Source organism: Falco peregrinus, chromosome 2 (genome assembly GCF_023634155.1).
Source record: "Falco peregrinus isolate bFalPer1 chromosome 2, bFalPer1.pri, whole genome shotgun sequence".
Lineage (NCBI taxonomy): Eukaryota > Metazoa > Chordata > Aves > Falconiformes > Falconidae > Falco > Falco peregrinus.
The window spans coordinates 51200192-51216256 of record NC_073722.1 but is presented as its reverse complement, the minus strand read 5'-3'; the positions used below and the strand labels follow the sequence as shown (position 1 = coordinate 51216256).

General features: G+C 42.0%; 1 protein-coding gene across 8 annotated transcripts in view; it reads right to left on the bottom strand.

Annotated features, from left to right (window-relative positions):
• Nucleotides 1-996: 996 nt before the first annotated feature.
• Nucleotides 997-16065, bottom strand: part of PPP2R2C (protein phosphatase 2 regulatory subunit Bgamma) — a 207250-nt gene continuing 192181 nt past the window's right edge. For all 8 annotated transcript variants that reach the window (XM_027794797.2, XM_027794799.2, XM_027794798.2 and 5 more), the window contains 2 exons: nucleotides 14579-14670; nucleotides 997-3901 (listed from right to left, as the gene is read on the bottom strand). In XM_027794797.2, the coding sequence (XP_027650598.1) occupies nucleotides 3610-3901; nucleotides 14579-14670 (384 nt within the window). In that variant the 3' untranslated portion in view covers nucleotides 997-3609. The remainder of the gene's footprint in view (nucleotides 3902-14578; nucleotides 14671-16065) is intronic.

Genomic DNA, 16065 nt, shown 5'->3' with positions numbered 1-16065 from the left:
TTGTCCACCTAAATGAGTGGGATTGACTGTGTCTTTCCAAAAAAGGGGGGTGGGGTGGGGGGTGGAGGGGTGGCGGAATTAGCATGTAAGCTATGGGAGAGTGTGCAAAGCAACACACTGCCTAATCTAACAGCTGAGGCAAATTTATTCTGGTCTGCATCCAGAAAAAGGACTTAGCCTTTCAGTGTCTAACTCGTGCTGATGGCCAGGTGGTTTCTCACACCCAGCACGCCATGTGGGACATGCAGGCAGGGTTAGCTGCCTTAGTCTGGGATTCAAAGGAAGAGGTTATCTGGGGCAAGCATCATGATGGCCAGAGAGTCAGACATCAGTTTGGACTGGTTTCCTACCTGTAAGTGTGTATGCCAAGTTAGCTTTTTTTCCCCCTCCCTTTTTTAATTCCCACCCCCCCCCCCCCCCCCCCCCACCCTCCGCCCCGGGGTAGAGGTTGAAAGATAGTGACAGGGGAAAGAGGAATGCTGCTCTGCTAATAGCCCTCTGGATTGTCACCTGGCCCAACGTCTGTCTCATTTGGGAGGCCAGGCCTGGACGCATCCCAGATGTGCCCTCATGGCCCGCCATGTTGGAAGGTCTCCAGCTTGGCCAGTGGTGACACTACTGCTGTTTTTTACCGTGTGGTTGTGTGTGTCCCTTCACATTGTGCGTGTCTCTTATTCCATCTGTAGGAGGCTGAGACCCAAATCTCCTAAAGTCTGTCTTGGGCTATGAGCAGGGCGAAAAGTTGGTCCAAGGTATGAACCAAAAGTGTATCTCCAGCTCTGCTGCAACGGTCTCCGCACGCGCTTCATCACACTGAGCCCCCAAGCAGGTCCCATTCATGGCACTGTGCTCACTTCTCCGCCTGCCACAAAGCTTCAGGTTCACATAGTAGCTTGCGCTGAGAGTCCCGGTACCTGTGACTCTTCCTCCTTTGTAAAAGCAGCCAAACAACCCTTTCATGCCTAGCTTAAAAATAAGCTGTGCCTTGAAGTCATCTATTTATGCCTTTTGGTTGTAGTTTTATTGAAAAAGCTGGTATTAACATATTTATATTTTTATTCAACAACAGTTAGCTAATTTGTGCAACACAAAGAATGCAGCCATGAACAACAGCTTTCAAAACAATCAGATTTACCAACTTTACCATCACTTACTCTACACCACTGAAAGCTCAAACTAAAAAGAGAAAGAAAGTTGGAACGTTCACAATGACGATGTTAACTTTCCATACATTCAAGAAACCAGGAAACCGATCTGTACGAGTGATGCCAAAGACAGGAACGGAATACTGGTCTTTGAAAGGTTTCTATTTATTTCCTTTATAGTCACTTCATGGTATTTTGGTTGGGCATTTCATTAGTTTTATAAAGCTCCAAAGATATATTTCTTTATTTAACTTTAACATATTCTTTTTGGTACCCAAAGCTGTTAACAGAGTAAGGTACTTCAAATTAAAAACAAAAAATTGTTGTATTAAGATCTGCTTTATAATAAGTTATCTATAGAATCTTACTTGAGAATGTTAAAAGCTAAATATATGTTTTACAGTACTTCTAGCTGTAAATGCCAATATAAGCTGATAGCTTTTTTTGTTTGTTTTTGTTTTTTTTTTTAGCTGCAAAGGTTAATGGAGGAGGCCAAAAGTCAAAGAAATTGTATGACAACCTTGAAGCAGTAGTTTGGCATTAACAAGATTTCTATACAATTTACCACATTCTTAAACCTTTTTACAAGAAAAAAAAAAAGGCAATTTTGTTAAATTTCATTAGAATCAATATGTACATATACTGTCCATGCCTGCTACAGCATACAGTATTTCATAAACAAACATTCCTCATTCCCTTTAAAATTAACCTACACGTTTCATACCATATGTGTTTAGTGTGGCTGGAAACTGATGCACATGCATTTGTGCTTCTACACACAAAATATACAGCATTGATCTAGAAAACTTCAAACATACAGATTTCATGTGTTGTGTTAAGATGTCAGTGATATAAAAGCTGCAGACTTTTTTTTAGTTCTTGTAAGCAGATTTTCACTACCTTTTCCCCCAAACCAAAATATAAAAGCATGCAGACTCCTCCATCAGTACATTCTCCACTTACCAAGAAACCAGTGCATAATGGCTTAAAGACTTTTTCTTTTCTTTTTTTTTTTTTTTTTTTTTTCTGAGGAGTTTTAATATGGGCAGATTAACAGGTCATCTGAGTTCTGCTCTTTTATTCATGGTTTGAGGAGAAATCCTTTGGGATATTAATTTTTCTGCCAGAGCTATTAGGGATGCAGCAGAACTTTCTTTTCCTGGATTAAGAGGACTCCCTGCCTACTGCACCATTCCCATATAATTCCTGCATGCGCTACACCGATCACGTGTACTCTCCTTTTCCATTTACATCACTATTTATTTTAAAACAGAGATAGCTCTAACAGTATTTATGTGGAAGAAGGTTTTGTTTAGTTTGGAGGTTTTGATTTTTCCTACTTCTCCAGGAATAATTTTGTCTCCCAGTAGCAGACTCATTTAAAAGCGTTAAAATTCACTGAGCAGTGCTGCATCTCGCAGTACCATTCTTTTTACAGCCGCAGATACCATGGCATTGCCTGTTTTCCCCAAAAGGCCGGGCTTAAAATAACCACGCTGCAATCAACCAACGAGGGACTTTCTGAAGTGTCTAGCAGTGATGCAACTTTGTTCCCACTGAAGTTGATAGTTGCCTTCAAGGACAGCACTTCTAGCCAAAGTTTCCAGGACTCCAACCCCCAAGTGGTAAGACGGGTTTGTGTGTTAATTGTCAGGCTGTGTCTGACCAGCCAGTCCCACTGGAGTGGCAATACCAATTTTTTAAATAGTCCTCCACGTGATAAAGACACTAGTTACTGTTTTAAAGAAAGCAAAGAGATCTATGGAGAATAAACTTCTTAGAATAAGCTGGCTGAGTAACTATACCAGTCTGTCACTTACTCGGGAAGTTGAAGCATAAAGTAATGTCAATAAATAAATAAATTAGAGGGTGTTGTAAAGAAGGGAATGGGACAGGTGAGACGGGGCAGCTTTTCACCAGCAGGGATTCTCCTTCCAGTTATAACTGTCATGAGGCCCCTCCAATCTGCCACATGCTTTAAAGGGATGGGGATATTTGTTCACTCAAACAGGCTTGGCTTAGTTGAAAGACAGGAGAACGTTACTGGAAAAAAAAATGATCACAAGATTGTGGCAAAAAGCTCTAACAATGTGGTAAATGCTGTGGACTGCAAAAGCAGGCAGGGCAACAGAACAGCATGGTCCTACGAACCAGAGACCCTTGGAAGGACTGATGGGAGTTGAGGCGTCAGCCCTCCTCAGGAACGCTCCCAAAGTGAGTAAATACCCCTGTTTGTTTAAAGGAACCGATACAGACCACAGTACTGGATTTGCAGTCGTGCCTTTTACTCATACAGTTGCAGTGATGGAAAGTAGTTGGCTTGCCACCAGTAATGATACAGGCTGAGGGATGAAAGGATGCAACCTACAAATCCCACCACAAGAAGCCACAATTTTTGTGAAGATCACATCCTTCTACAACTCTTAAGAGGCTGGTTTGTAAATAGAGAGGGATATTGAATAATCTAGTGCATTTCTGAGTTCACTTTATCCTGAAATATGTACAGATTGTTTGTCGCTGCTATAGCAATGATGTTCTCGGTTGGGTGCCATGCTGTATGCAAGATCTTCTTAGTAAAGTCCAAGCTGTCAACACTGATGTCATCTTTCCTCCGTTTGCCTCCGACACAGACTCTCCGGGGCTTAAGAATAGCTCGTGGTTTACTGCTCTCTCGGGATGCCTCCAAGGTGACATCTCGTTTGGTATTTCGGTCAAACATTCGAAAAAAGTTGTTATATGCACCTGTCATTATCACACTGTAGAGAGAAAGACAGACAGCAAAAACAAAGACAGTTAAAGAGCAGTTTGTGGGAAGTCTACTAATATGACTGGCTCAGAACAGCTGAGGTTTGACCTTAGGGTAAGATGTCTTCTGGTTTCACCTGGAAAAGAATATAAAACAGGAGTTTTCCCAACACTCCCCAGAGTGAACAGTTTTCTTATACCAATGTCTTCCCCTTCCCTACTAGCGTATTCAGTGAAAACTACAGTTACCCCAAGACTCACATCCTGAAGCATGCACAATCAGGACCCTGACACCATGAGACTGACTTCACAGGACAATAAAAGTAACGTGTTTTAATAAGTTATTTTTAATTACCCTCCAGCTTTTTATGAGTGTTTAAGGATCACATATTTCAGGCTGTTTTTTCCTTCTCCAGAACTTTACCTTTTCTGACAGCTGAGACTTACCATGATCCCAGAAACAGTCTTTAAAAAAAAAAAAACCAAACAACAAGTATTTCAAACCTTTGGATACAATAGTAAGATTTAGTACATAATTATCTGTTTTAATGACTGTTTTGAAGAAGGGTGTTTTGAAAGGTTTGCACACTGAGTCTGCACAAGTAAATTCTTTCCAGAATAAAGCTTTTTCCTTCTGAAGCCATAGACTTCTAGACATCATTAAAGTTTGTATCTACAACGCTTCTTAGAAATAAACACATTGATAAACAGGATTCTGTCACCTCTTGCACGAGGTCTGAATGAAGCTTCAAGTCAGGATATATTTCTGGGTCTGGGAGAAAGGGACAGAAAACGTACCTTGATCTGTATAAAAATTACCCCATTAATCAGCTTGTAGTTTGAAATAATGGATTGCCAGTTGTTTCATTCCCCTAGTCCCTAGGGGAGGATATTTTGTCACTAATTTTAATGAATTCAGGATTTCATCCATGGCCCTCAGGTTATTGGATTAGCATAATCATTGGTTTCAGAGCCTTGTTCAAACGCTGATCCCCTGTGAACTTCCTTCCATATGCAAAGCCAGGGCCATGCTCCACTCTCCTGTCTCAGCCCCAAATAGGGTGCTTTTTCTGAATTCCCATCCTGGAAGGGGGAATCCACCCCAGACTGTCAGGTCTCCATAGGAAAAGCTGGACAGTTCTCAGGCTCAGGCAATCAGGAACTATCTGTCCTTCTAGTACAGCCCAACAGAGCATATTTCACATGCTTTGCATTTAATAAACTAAGCTCCATCTCAAATGACAGTTGCTTTAGCCCTTTGCTGTTGTTTCCCACTTGGGGGAAATCTGTGTCGAGCAGCATACCGGCCAGGAAGCCACAGCACATGCAACCATGGGAGAATTCAAAGGCATAAACTGTACTCTCCACCGTACAGATACTACCCAGCTGACTAGATTAGATGCTCCTGGAGTCAGGAGCTGGTTTACCCTATGTGCACAGCCTCCAGCCAGTGTTGCCTTGATCTCATTTGGAGCCATTAGGATGTACTGTAATTCAAATGAATAATATACTGAAAAATGCACAAATGGGGGCTCTGCAGCTAACTGCTTTTGCACTACAGCTACTGACGTGACAGCAGCTCTGCTCGCTTCAGAGCCACTGCAGGGTAACTGGAGCGGGTGCAGCTGGGTCTGTATGCTGCTGAATCCCTAGCAGGACTGCCAGCTCCATCCTGCTTCCACATTTGCTGACAGCATACTGGAGTTTGATGACACTGATTCCACACTGAGCTTTTTGCAGCTCCTGAAATGCTAAAGGAAACTGCTGCAACCCAGACAGGCATAGCATTGAGACACGGCATGCACTGCCCTCGGCAACAGCTCACCTACAGCACCGAGATACAGCATGCACTGCCTTCACCTCGGCAACAGCTCACCTACAGCACCGAGATACAGCATGCACTGCCCTCACCTCGGCAACAGCTCACCTACAGCACCGAGATACAGCATGCACTGCCTTCACCTCGTCGAGAGGCTGCTTTCCTGGGGTCTGTGGGCAGCACACTGCTGGCTGCACAGCTGCTCTGATGCTGAGCTCTGGGATGGGCAGTGGAGGTACTTGGCAAGCCTAGGTGCAGCCAGCCCTAGCAGGGAGCCACCTCACTGCTCTCCACAAGCAGTACCTGCCCTTCCTTGAGCTGTCTGCAGGGAGGTTTTCCCTTGCCATCCCCACCCGCAAAGGCCTGGCGCAATCCTGCTTAGTAAGGCGCAAGTTAACAATCTCACAAGCTAAAAACCCCCCAAAAAGTCAGGCTGACAGCTTGATAAAATGTATCCCAGAAGCTGCAGAAAGCCTACTCATCAAGATTAGCACCCATTCCAGAAATGCTGCACCAACAGCAGTAAAACTAAGGTTTCACTCCTAAATCACCACATCTTGTCATGAGGGCTTCTGCTGTAATGGTCATTCCCAACATGAAAAAGGCAAGGTTATTTCATATCTCAGCGCCAAGATACACAACTTGTGATGCAAACAGCTTAGCACAGTACTGTGCTCCCCCTCCGCCAGGCAAAATTTTGAAACAGGTTTATAACACTGGAGCACATGGGCTGCAGAGCTGTGGTTCCCAGGGGAATGAGGAGCATCCCTCCTGATGAAAGCAGGAGCTGTCAGGGGAGCAGTTTTCATGCAGGCAGAGTACCAGCGCACCACATGGACAGCAAGCTGTTTATAAAGAATTTTATTTTAGGAGTTTTTGCTTGCAGTGAAACTGCTTTTACAGTCCATTTGCTTTTTAATTTCTTGAACTCTCGCATATTTTTAGAAGTCTGCTTTCTTCAGTTGGATTTACTGCAGTTATTTTTTTAAACATATGTAGATGACTACTTTTCATGCTGGCCCTGTTTTTCTGCAGTTTAATGGCTCAGTAAAAGATAGCATTATGTAAATCAGAAAGTGCCCATTCTTGTTCAAGGTCACAAACACAGATGGATTATAACCTTACCTGCTGCTTAAAATAACAATAAAAGGGAGTGAGAACTAGGTGGAAGCCTGCAATTTATTCCCATCCAGGAAAATATAATGTACAATAATGGAAAGTATGCGATAAGGAAAATTTTTTTTTATACATATATTAGAATAAAAATCGTAGCTGAGTATAGGAAGAGTCTGTTCTGCATTTCCAGACTCCGCTCTGCACAGCACTGTTACGCTGAGTGCTCGCACAGAACCCTTGCAAGTCAGGCTGGTCCAAGAAACCAAACACAGCCCCTCATCCAAAATCACCCCACACTAATTCACAGGTGTGTAAGGGAGCAGGCTGGAAAAGCTCTGCCTAGCCACCTTTAATTTTATTTGGGAGGCAGGTTTACAAGTTGTGCCACACATGGTCAGCCATACCATCACCTCAGCCGCACAGGGCTATTTAGGACGCAGAACACATGCCAGTGCACCCTGAGGAGCAGCGCACTGACAGCCCAGGCTGGAGCAAAGCTGTTGATAGACTGTACCTGGCTCAAACCACCGCAGCTACAGACAGCATGATTTTTTTTTTTAAAAAAAAAGGTGAAAAAAAGCAGGGAAAAAAAACAAACAGTGACAGTGACATGGCTACTGCTGGCTACACTTTATGCACCAGCAGCCTAACCAGTGCTTGGAAGGAGAGGCAGCACCCCATATCTGCAGGGCCCCACATGGATTCGCAGGGTTCCCTGCTGACCCTCTGGTGCTGCCCCACAACAGCAACACGTCTTCCTCCCCGCATGGCGCTGCTCTGCAGAGGACAGGCTGTACTCTGTGCTCCCCCTTTTAGAGCTGCTCCAAGCCAGGTCTGAGGGTTTCTGGCAATTCTTCAGGCATGTGTGTTTTGAGTGACAACACAAAATGTTATTAACTTGTCCAGCTTGCACTGATGCCGGGGCATTCTTGTTTGTTAATGATGCAATCTGAGGCATCTCACTGCCAAACTTCAGTCCTCATGTGGGATTGCTATGGCCCAAAGTCTTATCCTTTTTTTTTTTTTTTTTCCTTTATAAGCAAACAGGACAATGTTTTGTTAAAAGGACAATCATATTGTTAAAGAAGGTGAAAGGGAAAGGAGAAAACCCCAGTGTAGACCTATCCTACTTTCACTAATTGACTTTTCTTCTTATTCCCTCCCTAGTCATCATTCTGTTCTTTTTTTCTCTTTCTTCCCCTCCAATTCTGACTCTGGTCTTTACCACACTTTCCAGGCAGGCTTTTTCCCCCTCTTCCTCCTCCCCTCCCCTTTGTCCATTTCCCTCTATCCTTCTCTACAATTTTTAAAAAAAACACCTTATCTGTTTCTCTCTCTCCTGCCACTGAAATATCCTCCTCACCCTCTGTTCCCTGCTCTGTCCTGTCTCTTCTGCTTCACTCTGTCATTTCCCTTTCTCTCTCTCCTCCACTCCCCATTTTATTTTTGGAGGTCTCACCGCTCACCTTTTCATTGTGATCTCCCACTGCCTCCAGTCTTGCTTACTCTCACAGATAACCTGCTCAGCTCTCAAAGGTTTTGGGTTTCCTCCTTGCCTTCTCCTTTGGACTGAAGGCCAGAGAAGGGAGCCTGGTGGGTGGGTCTCCTCTCTCATCACCTACAAATCGCTGGCTCCTGTGCTTTTGAATCTGGCAGGAATTAGGTAGTGCAGGTTGTGACACCAGAGAAGGCAGGATGCTGGGATATTTGCAGAGCTGGGCTGGTCATATACCAGTTTACCAGTGGGTGCAGGGAAGGAAAAGCACTGCTGGTTATCTATTTTGCAGGATTTTTTGTCCTTGCCAAGGGCTGTAAAGAAGGGATTTGCATGTAACCGTGTGTGTAATCTGCTTTTCAGCTGGGCAATCACAACACAGACTTGATGACCTTTTGGCAAATTTCCAGGAGCTAAAGCCCATCCCATTTAGGAAGAAGTTGTTTCAAAATTAGCAGAACATTAACTGCTCCCTCTGCACAGTACCCACTCAGTCCAGGTTCCTTCACCCTGTGTCATGCTGATCTGGTAGCCAGCAATATTTCAGATAAGGATGTTTTTTAAAGTCAATTTCCAATCTGTAAATTGTCTGGAGCAAAGAATTTGAGACGAAAAGTTCTTACTGCCTGCATTGTAAGAACACACAAGGCTGAATCAGCACATTTACCTATGGATAATAGTTTTGTTTTGCATGACACCAGTAGTTGTACCACTGATGTTTAATTTAGCTCCAGAGTTTTAGGGTCTACAGAAGCATCCTATCAACTATTGATGGCTTCAGCATCTTTAAGCATCTTAATACTTTAAAACATCTGGCTTTCAATATTTTGGTTTTGGTAATGACTGTTAAATGAAATGCTTCAGTATGTGTCTTTCTCCTCTAAGAAGTTCTGCTTCTGTTGGAAGGTCAACAATTTTCCTACTTCAACCTCAAGGGCAGCTGAATTAGATTTCATCATTTGTACCAAACTGCAATGAGATCTTCCACAGTATTTTTTAGGCATTGATATTTCATCAAACATGTCAGTCACTAAGAAGTTCTGTATCTCTGTCTTTCTCGTATCCATTATTTCCATACTTCATTCCTATTTCTTTATTGCAAGCCAAGCTCTTAAACATCATCCATGTTGCAGCCATCCTTGCACACAACAATTTTTGTCAAAAGTGCTCCACTGAGCTGCCTTCCTGGATGGCAGGGTTTGCCCTGAAGCTCTGGGGATATCAGATGGAATTAAGGCTTGCTTAAAAACCCAACCACACTCGCTTCGCATTGTTTTGTGGTGGTTTTGTTGTTGTTGTTGCTTTTTTAAAAGACTCTTGTAAAATAACTTTTGGGCTAACTCTGGCCCAGATTGCTCTTCCTAGATGCATAAAACATTTTATTCACCTGCAGATTTCTATTGTCTGGAGAAATTCAGCTCATGTCATAGTTCTGGAGAGAGAGTGAGAGGGCTGCTCAGGAGACCATGGTAGCCACAGGATGGTGTGACAGCACTAAGCCTGGACTTCAAGGATTGGCACACACTGGGCTTAAGGAAGACAGAAAAACTAAACCAGCCCAGCCAACCTGCCCCTCACTGCAAATGCGTCAGCAGAACATCATTCCCTGAGATAAGAGAAGCAGGACATTGACACCAAGCAGGTGTGAGGGGAGGAGACTCAGAGAGCAGCTTCCACAAGAGCTTGCCTCCAGACTTGTAAACCTCTACAAAGGAGTCCTTCAAGGCACCCAGCATGAAAAAGGACCATTTCTTGACCTGAAACTGCCTCCCCAATTATACTTTCAGTCCTTAAATTTTCAAGATTCCATTACCATGTGTTATCAGTGCAGAACAGCACATCTGCAGCAAGGTCCACCAGATCTGGTTTTGTGACAAGCTGACCTTACCAGAAGAAAGGATTGGTTCCAGGAACATTCTTCAAAAACATTTTTCATAGGAATGAAACAAACTACAACAAAGGGAAAGGAGGAAGCACTGCTGCAAGCAGTGGGGGCCTGCTGGTGTGCTGGAGAACTTTCCTTTACACCATGCTATGTGAAGCAACTGACTTCCCATCAGAAAGAAGGAACTTTTTTAAACCTCCTGGGGAGTATGCTGATGGAAAAGCTTGAGACACCAGATTCATGGCTGTGGCACTCCACTACAGCTGGCTGGGATAAGACTGGGAATAAGAACAGGGGGTGCCCAAGGCCTTCCAAGCCAATATTTGACATGGCAAGCCTTCAGAACAAAATGATGTCTTCTAGCTCTCCAGCATGGAGCATGCTGCAAGACAGGAATAGACTGTTAACATCTCACCCACTGGGACCTGCTGACTCCACCTGATTAGAGTGAAGGCTGACGGATATTCATTGGGATGAATGACAGTTCAGTAGGAAAGAACTGACTGAACAGTTGTATGTGACTTCACTTGTCTGCTTACAGCATATCACTTATGATGGTATTCAAAAGTCTCCCTGGAAAGGCTCCCATACACATTCATTTGAAACCTTAAAAAAAAAAAGAAGTAATTAAGGTATTCACTTAGTACCATGTAGAACTACTATGGTTTGGGGTTTTTTTACTGGCTTCTTTAACTCACAAACAGCTGCAGAAGTGATACCTTTTGAGGTAAAACTGAAACAACACAATGAGTTTGGTTGACAGTGGGAAGAAAACAGTGTCTTGCGAGTCATTATTAAAAGATTTGACTTTGGAAGTGAATGGAAGAACTAAATTAAATTGCTGTATAAATAGAGCTCATATTCTACATAGTCATGTAATGATGTATATACAATAAAGATTGCATGATTTTAGTGTAATATATTCACCTACACATAATATGTGCTCATCTGGTTGAATTAGTGTAAGACCCCTGCTTGACTCCCTCCCCTGGCCACTGTTGTTGCCAAAGTACATAGTGATTAATGTGCCCTTCAGCAAATGAGATCGGCTCTGTCTGATTGTATTAGTTCCTGTTCATTGGAGTAACTGAGCATCAATCACGTTCTAATCAGAGCTCACATACATTGATTTTTTTTGTAAACAACCTCACCATCAGGTTCTATCATAGTCGAGATTAACTCCTTAGTAATGACAAATATTAATAAACAGTAGTTGCACCTAAACAATAAATGTGCTTTCTTTTTTTAACTGAACAATCCTGTCACTTCAAATTGTCACTGTAGCTTTAGAGTCTGCAAAAGATAAAAATGACTTGTTTAGAACTGCAGTTATTACTGTTATGTATATGTATTAACAATATCAATACTGTATTGCAGCATCTCTTAAGAGTACCATTGTTAACAGGCATTGCTTACCTTTAGCAGTAGACCTTTTTTAAAAAATACATACCAAAAGGATCAAATTAATTTACCTTACTATTCAAATGAACTGTTCTTTAAGAGTTACTGGCTCCCAAATCTCATTTAAATAATAATAAATAAATAAAAAATAATAATAATCCTTGTATTGTGTAGCAAAACAATGCAATACTTGTCATACGCAGAAGCAAGATGCTCAGAAGAGTGAAAGTTCATCAAAAGATGAACATTAGTGCTGATACATTTGACTCTCAGAAAGAAAGAACTAAATTAAAGAGAACCCTTATCTTTTGTCAAATGTTGCCAGCTACTCTACTCAACAGTTTCTTCCAATCGAGAGCAGTGTATTGTGTTTAGTGACGGATTTGGTAATTGTGCACAACTAATAATGCCTCAGTGAAGTCCTCACAATCTAATGTTCCCACTTAATAATTACCCACTGCATTGATCTTTCTGGTCTGTCAAGTAGGAACGAAAATATTACACTCACTTTAAATCCTGATACTGAATAATGTTTTTATTATTACCAGGCAACTATCCAGAGAGTGGTCTTATGACACTAACAGAGATAGCAGCACTTCATTTGACTACAGGAGAAGGACTGAGCCTGGGAACAAGTGGCTGTCCGTCCTGTACCATGCACTGGGAACTCCCAGCAAGGATAAGCAAAATGGTTTGAAAGCATCTGAAAAACCCTGAATGTCTGTCAAAGTTTCACAATATCTAAATAATTTGACTATGCTGTTCTTCTGTGCCAGATTTAGGCAGGGATCCGCACTGCCCATATATCCAAGAAATGCTTTAATTTTAGTGTTTCTAGTAGGACCAAACTCAAGCATAACCAGCCTACTGAGAAAACCCTCTGCTAAAACATCCATTTATGTATGGGTTTGGGAGCTTCAGAGAAAAGCCCCAAAACCTAGATCTTCCACTAAAACTTCTGTGGTCATTCCCACTTTCTGACCATATCAAAGACATTTCCACATCAGCTGGTGCCCAAGCTGCAGTCATAGCAACCTGGGAAATATTTTGCTCAGTGTGGTCCACCTATGTCATTTTAAATGGCCAGCAGTTTGCATCACAGGGGATACTCAATGCTAAATTAATCCTTGTCAGAAAACACATTACCCTGGCACACAGTGAACAGAGATAAGGGATGTAGTTTCATTTGCATAATAAGCAATACAAGGTAAAAGTTTTATTTCTTAGAAAAGACAGAATCTCTCCATTGGGCAGGTACAGGAACTAAGCAAAGTAGTCCCAAGAGAAGATACCCCTCGCACAGTGTACAGCATTACACTTTATCTGCATTTGTGGAGCACAGGACTGGAAGAGAACTTGTTCTGCACTTCCAAGTTCAAACACTTGTCATTTTAACCAGTGTTTCATATAACTACTTACATAAATTTCCTGAGAACCATCATCAAAACAGTTGGGCTTCTTACATGTCCAGAATGGGAAGACTGCTCCACAGTCTCCGTGTGGACAGGTATGAACTACCTCTAATTTCTAGGCTATAATTACCTGTTGTTACTCAATACCTATTTGCTGTTGTGTCGTTATAATTCAGATTTATCTCAGCTACATCCCCTTCCTCCCTGTGTGTACCTCCTTGATATACTTACTAGAAGCAATATAATCTTGGCTTCTCTTTTGCTAAGCTGATCAAAACCAAACTCCTGCCCTCTTGCCTCTTTGTATCAGCTGTCCATTTCACCAACTAGTTCATCTGCCTTGGAGATGAGGGACAAGAAATACGTAACTGCAATCCAAAGGCCTTTGAGAAAGACCCTAACATAACGTCACCACTACTCCTTTCTCTGCTGGATATCCCAGCCTTGCCCATTCAAGGATCACATCTGCCTCTTTCACAGCTGCCCCACACTCTGTTTCCTAGTCCTTGCCCAGTGCAGGGCAGGCCAGCCTGCTTCAAATACAATGAGATAGACCATTTTTCTCGTTCCCAAATGAAAGACTAAGTGAGCTGAAGGCCCAGTTCCAGGCTTTCAGTGAATGCCAAACTTTTGCCTCGTGGCTCCTAGCTCTGCTGAGCCAGGCGTCACTGAGTGCCATTCAAAATTGGCTCCTGTGCTCTCTTTCACATGGGTTTTGTAGACTGCTAATCCCTTCCACAGTCACCTAGCATATGAGCGTCCCTGTGAGTTGTTTTCAACTGATAAGATGAAGGTTTGTGTTTTCTGTTAACTAAAATGCTCACCTTGCATTATACTCCTGGCTTTCATCCATTTTTATTATTCCAGTCCTCTTGGCTGCTCAGTTCTTCCTGTACAATATTCCTGCTCCCCAAAGTAGTGCCACCATTTCCTAATGTTATTGCATTAGCATATTGCATCTTAACTCACACTCTGACTTGTGCCAATATTTCTCATTAAAATATTCAAGAAGATACCATGTCCAAGATAAAAACAAGGACCTCTCCCTCAGTGCATAGGGAAAGGGACAGCTCTGGTGGAGGTAAGTATCAGAAGAAACTGTCATTTGGCAGCAGTTTGCAGAGAGTCAGTGGGTGCCTGTGACTCCTTTCCTCACTCCCTGTTTCCAGTAAATGAACCGAATTTCTGAGGCAGCTCATGTGTAAATACAGGATCACACAAGCTTCCTTATTATGTTGGTGAGGCTGTGTGAGTTGGCAGCATTCTTTTTAACTTTTGCAGCCTACTTATGATTTATTAAAAATGGACAGACTTTAAAGGGTTTTTTTTCCCTTAAGGCATGAGCCAAGATCAACAAAGGTATACATCATGTCTAAGGAGGTCAGAGACACAACTGCACCAATATCCAAACACCTTTTATCAACTTGAACACTGGTATGTGAAGATGTAAATTGATGTGGAAAATAACCATGTGTAACACTTTACTTTCTGATTGTTCCCCATAATATATAGGAGATCTTTTGCTAAATAAAGATGGCAATGGACATAAGGATGGATTACCTGTCTGATCCATTCCATGCACATTCAAACTTATCAAAGATGCAGTCATTCTCATAAAGGGAACACAACTTGCTCCTAAGGTAATCATGGACCTGTTTCAAAGAAAATAACTGTTGTTATTCTTGAAATAAAACAGAATATAAAACTCCACAACCAGCCCCCCACTCTCGGCTTTATCTCCCACATTCCCTTACAAAATATGCTGCACAGATTGGTAGCTTTGCAGAAGATACTGTGTTTAAAGATTCTATCTGTACTTTTCCACAGTCCAATTAACCAGGTGCTAGAGAATTATTGTTGCAGGAAAGCATGAAGCATACCACCCTCAGCAGGCTGCAGACCACCCCTCTTCAACATATTTGTTTCCTGCTTGGGTGATTTTCTCAGTGCTAGCCTAATTCCCGAAGACATTTCACCAGCTGATACCCTAGATGTGCTAATTAATGTGCAAGAAATCTAATTTAAATAGCAACAAAAATGTCATATTCCAAGATAAGTGGACTCTTACTTATGGCAAAAAGAACTTGGCTGTATTAAAAGAACTCAGTGTAAGTTATTACATATATTTGGATAAGGTATTTCAGAAGCCAAATACAGTACAAGGTTGTAGTTGCACATGCTGCAAATTAGAACACCAATTTAGCCAAAAGATATCCCAAATTTGGCTGAGACTTGAAAACAACAATGTAAATTCTCACTTACATATTTGAAAAGTGAGACTGACCTGCAAAAGACCCCTCCCCTGGGCCGCACATCTCTGCTGAACAAGGGTCCTTATAAAGAGACAGATCTCATGCAAACTATTTCAATTTTTTGCAGAATTTGATTAGTTTTCCTTCTGGATGATTGGTTTCATTCCACAAAGAAATAATGAACTAGAAAATCCCTGCCTAGATGAATTTACCAATGCACTTTCACTCCTGATGTTTTCTTCTAGCTGTTGAAGAAACTGGAAAACAAAGACATGTAGATGGCCTCTCAGAGCACATATACCAATCCCATAGCCAAGGGGCATAATTTTGCTCTGGCATACAGAGGTACTGGTTCTTGCAAGTCCAGGGAGACTGTTCCTGCTCATGGATGCTCAGCACTCTCCTCTGGCCTGAAGGCGTAAACATTTCTTCTAGTAAGATAACTATATCAAGACCAGACGAGGGACAATAACCTTTCACTTACATTTTCTTTAACCCATTTTCAATAGCCAAATTGTATCCTAAGAATATTTGTAACACATGGTTATTAAGGATTATTAATTTTTGTTTATGGATCAATTTTCATTAATAGATGATGAACACTGAGCTGTATATAAACAGATAATATCTCATAAAGCAAATAATAGGCAAATGGTAGATGCAGATAAAACATTTCACAATTAAATGCATTTACCCTCATGGTGAGTAACAGGTCAGAACCCTTTCAGTACTGATGCAGTTTCTTGCACCCTCTGTAACTAAATCCTTTCATTTTGTCTTTACTTAAAGCCTTTT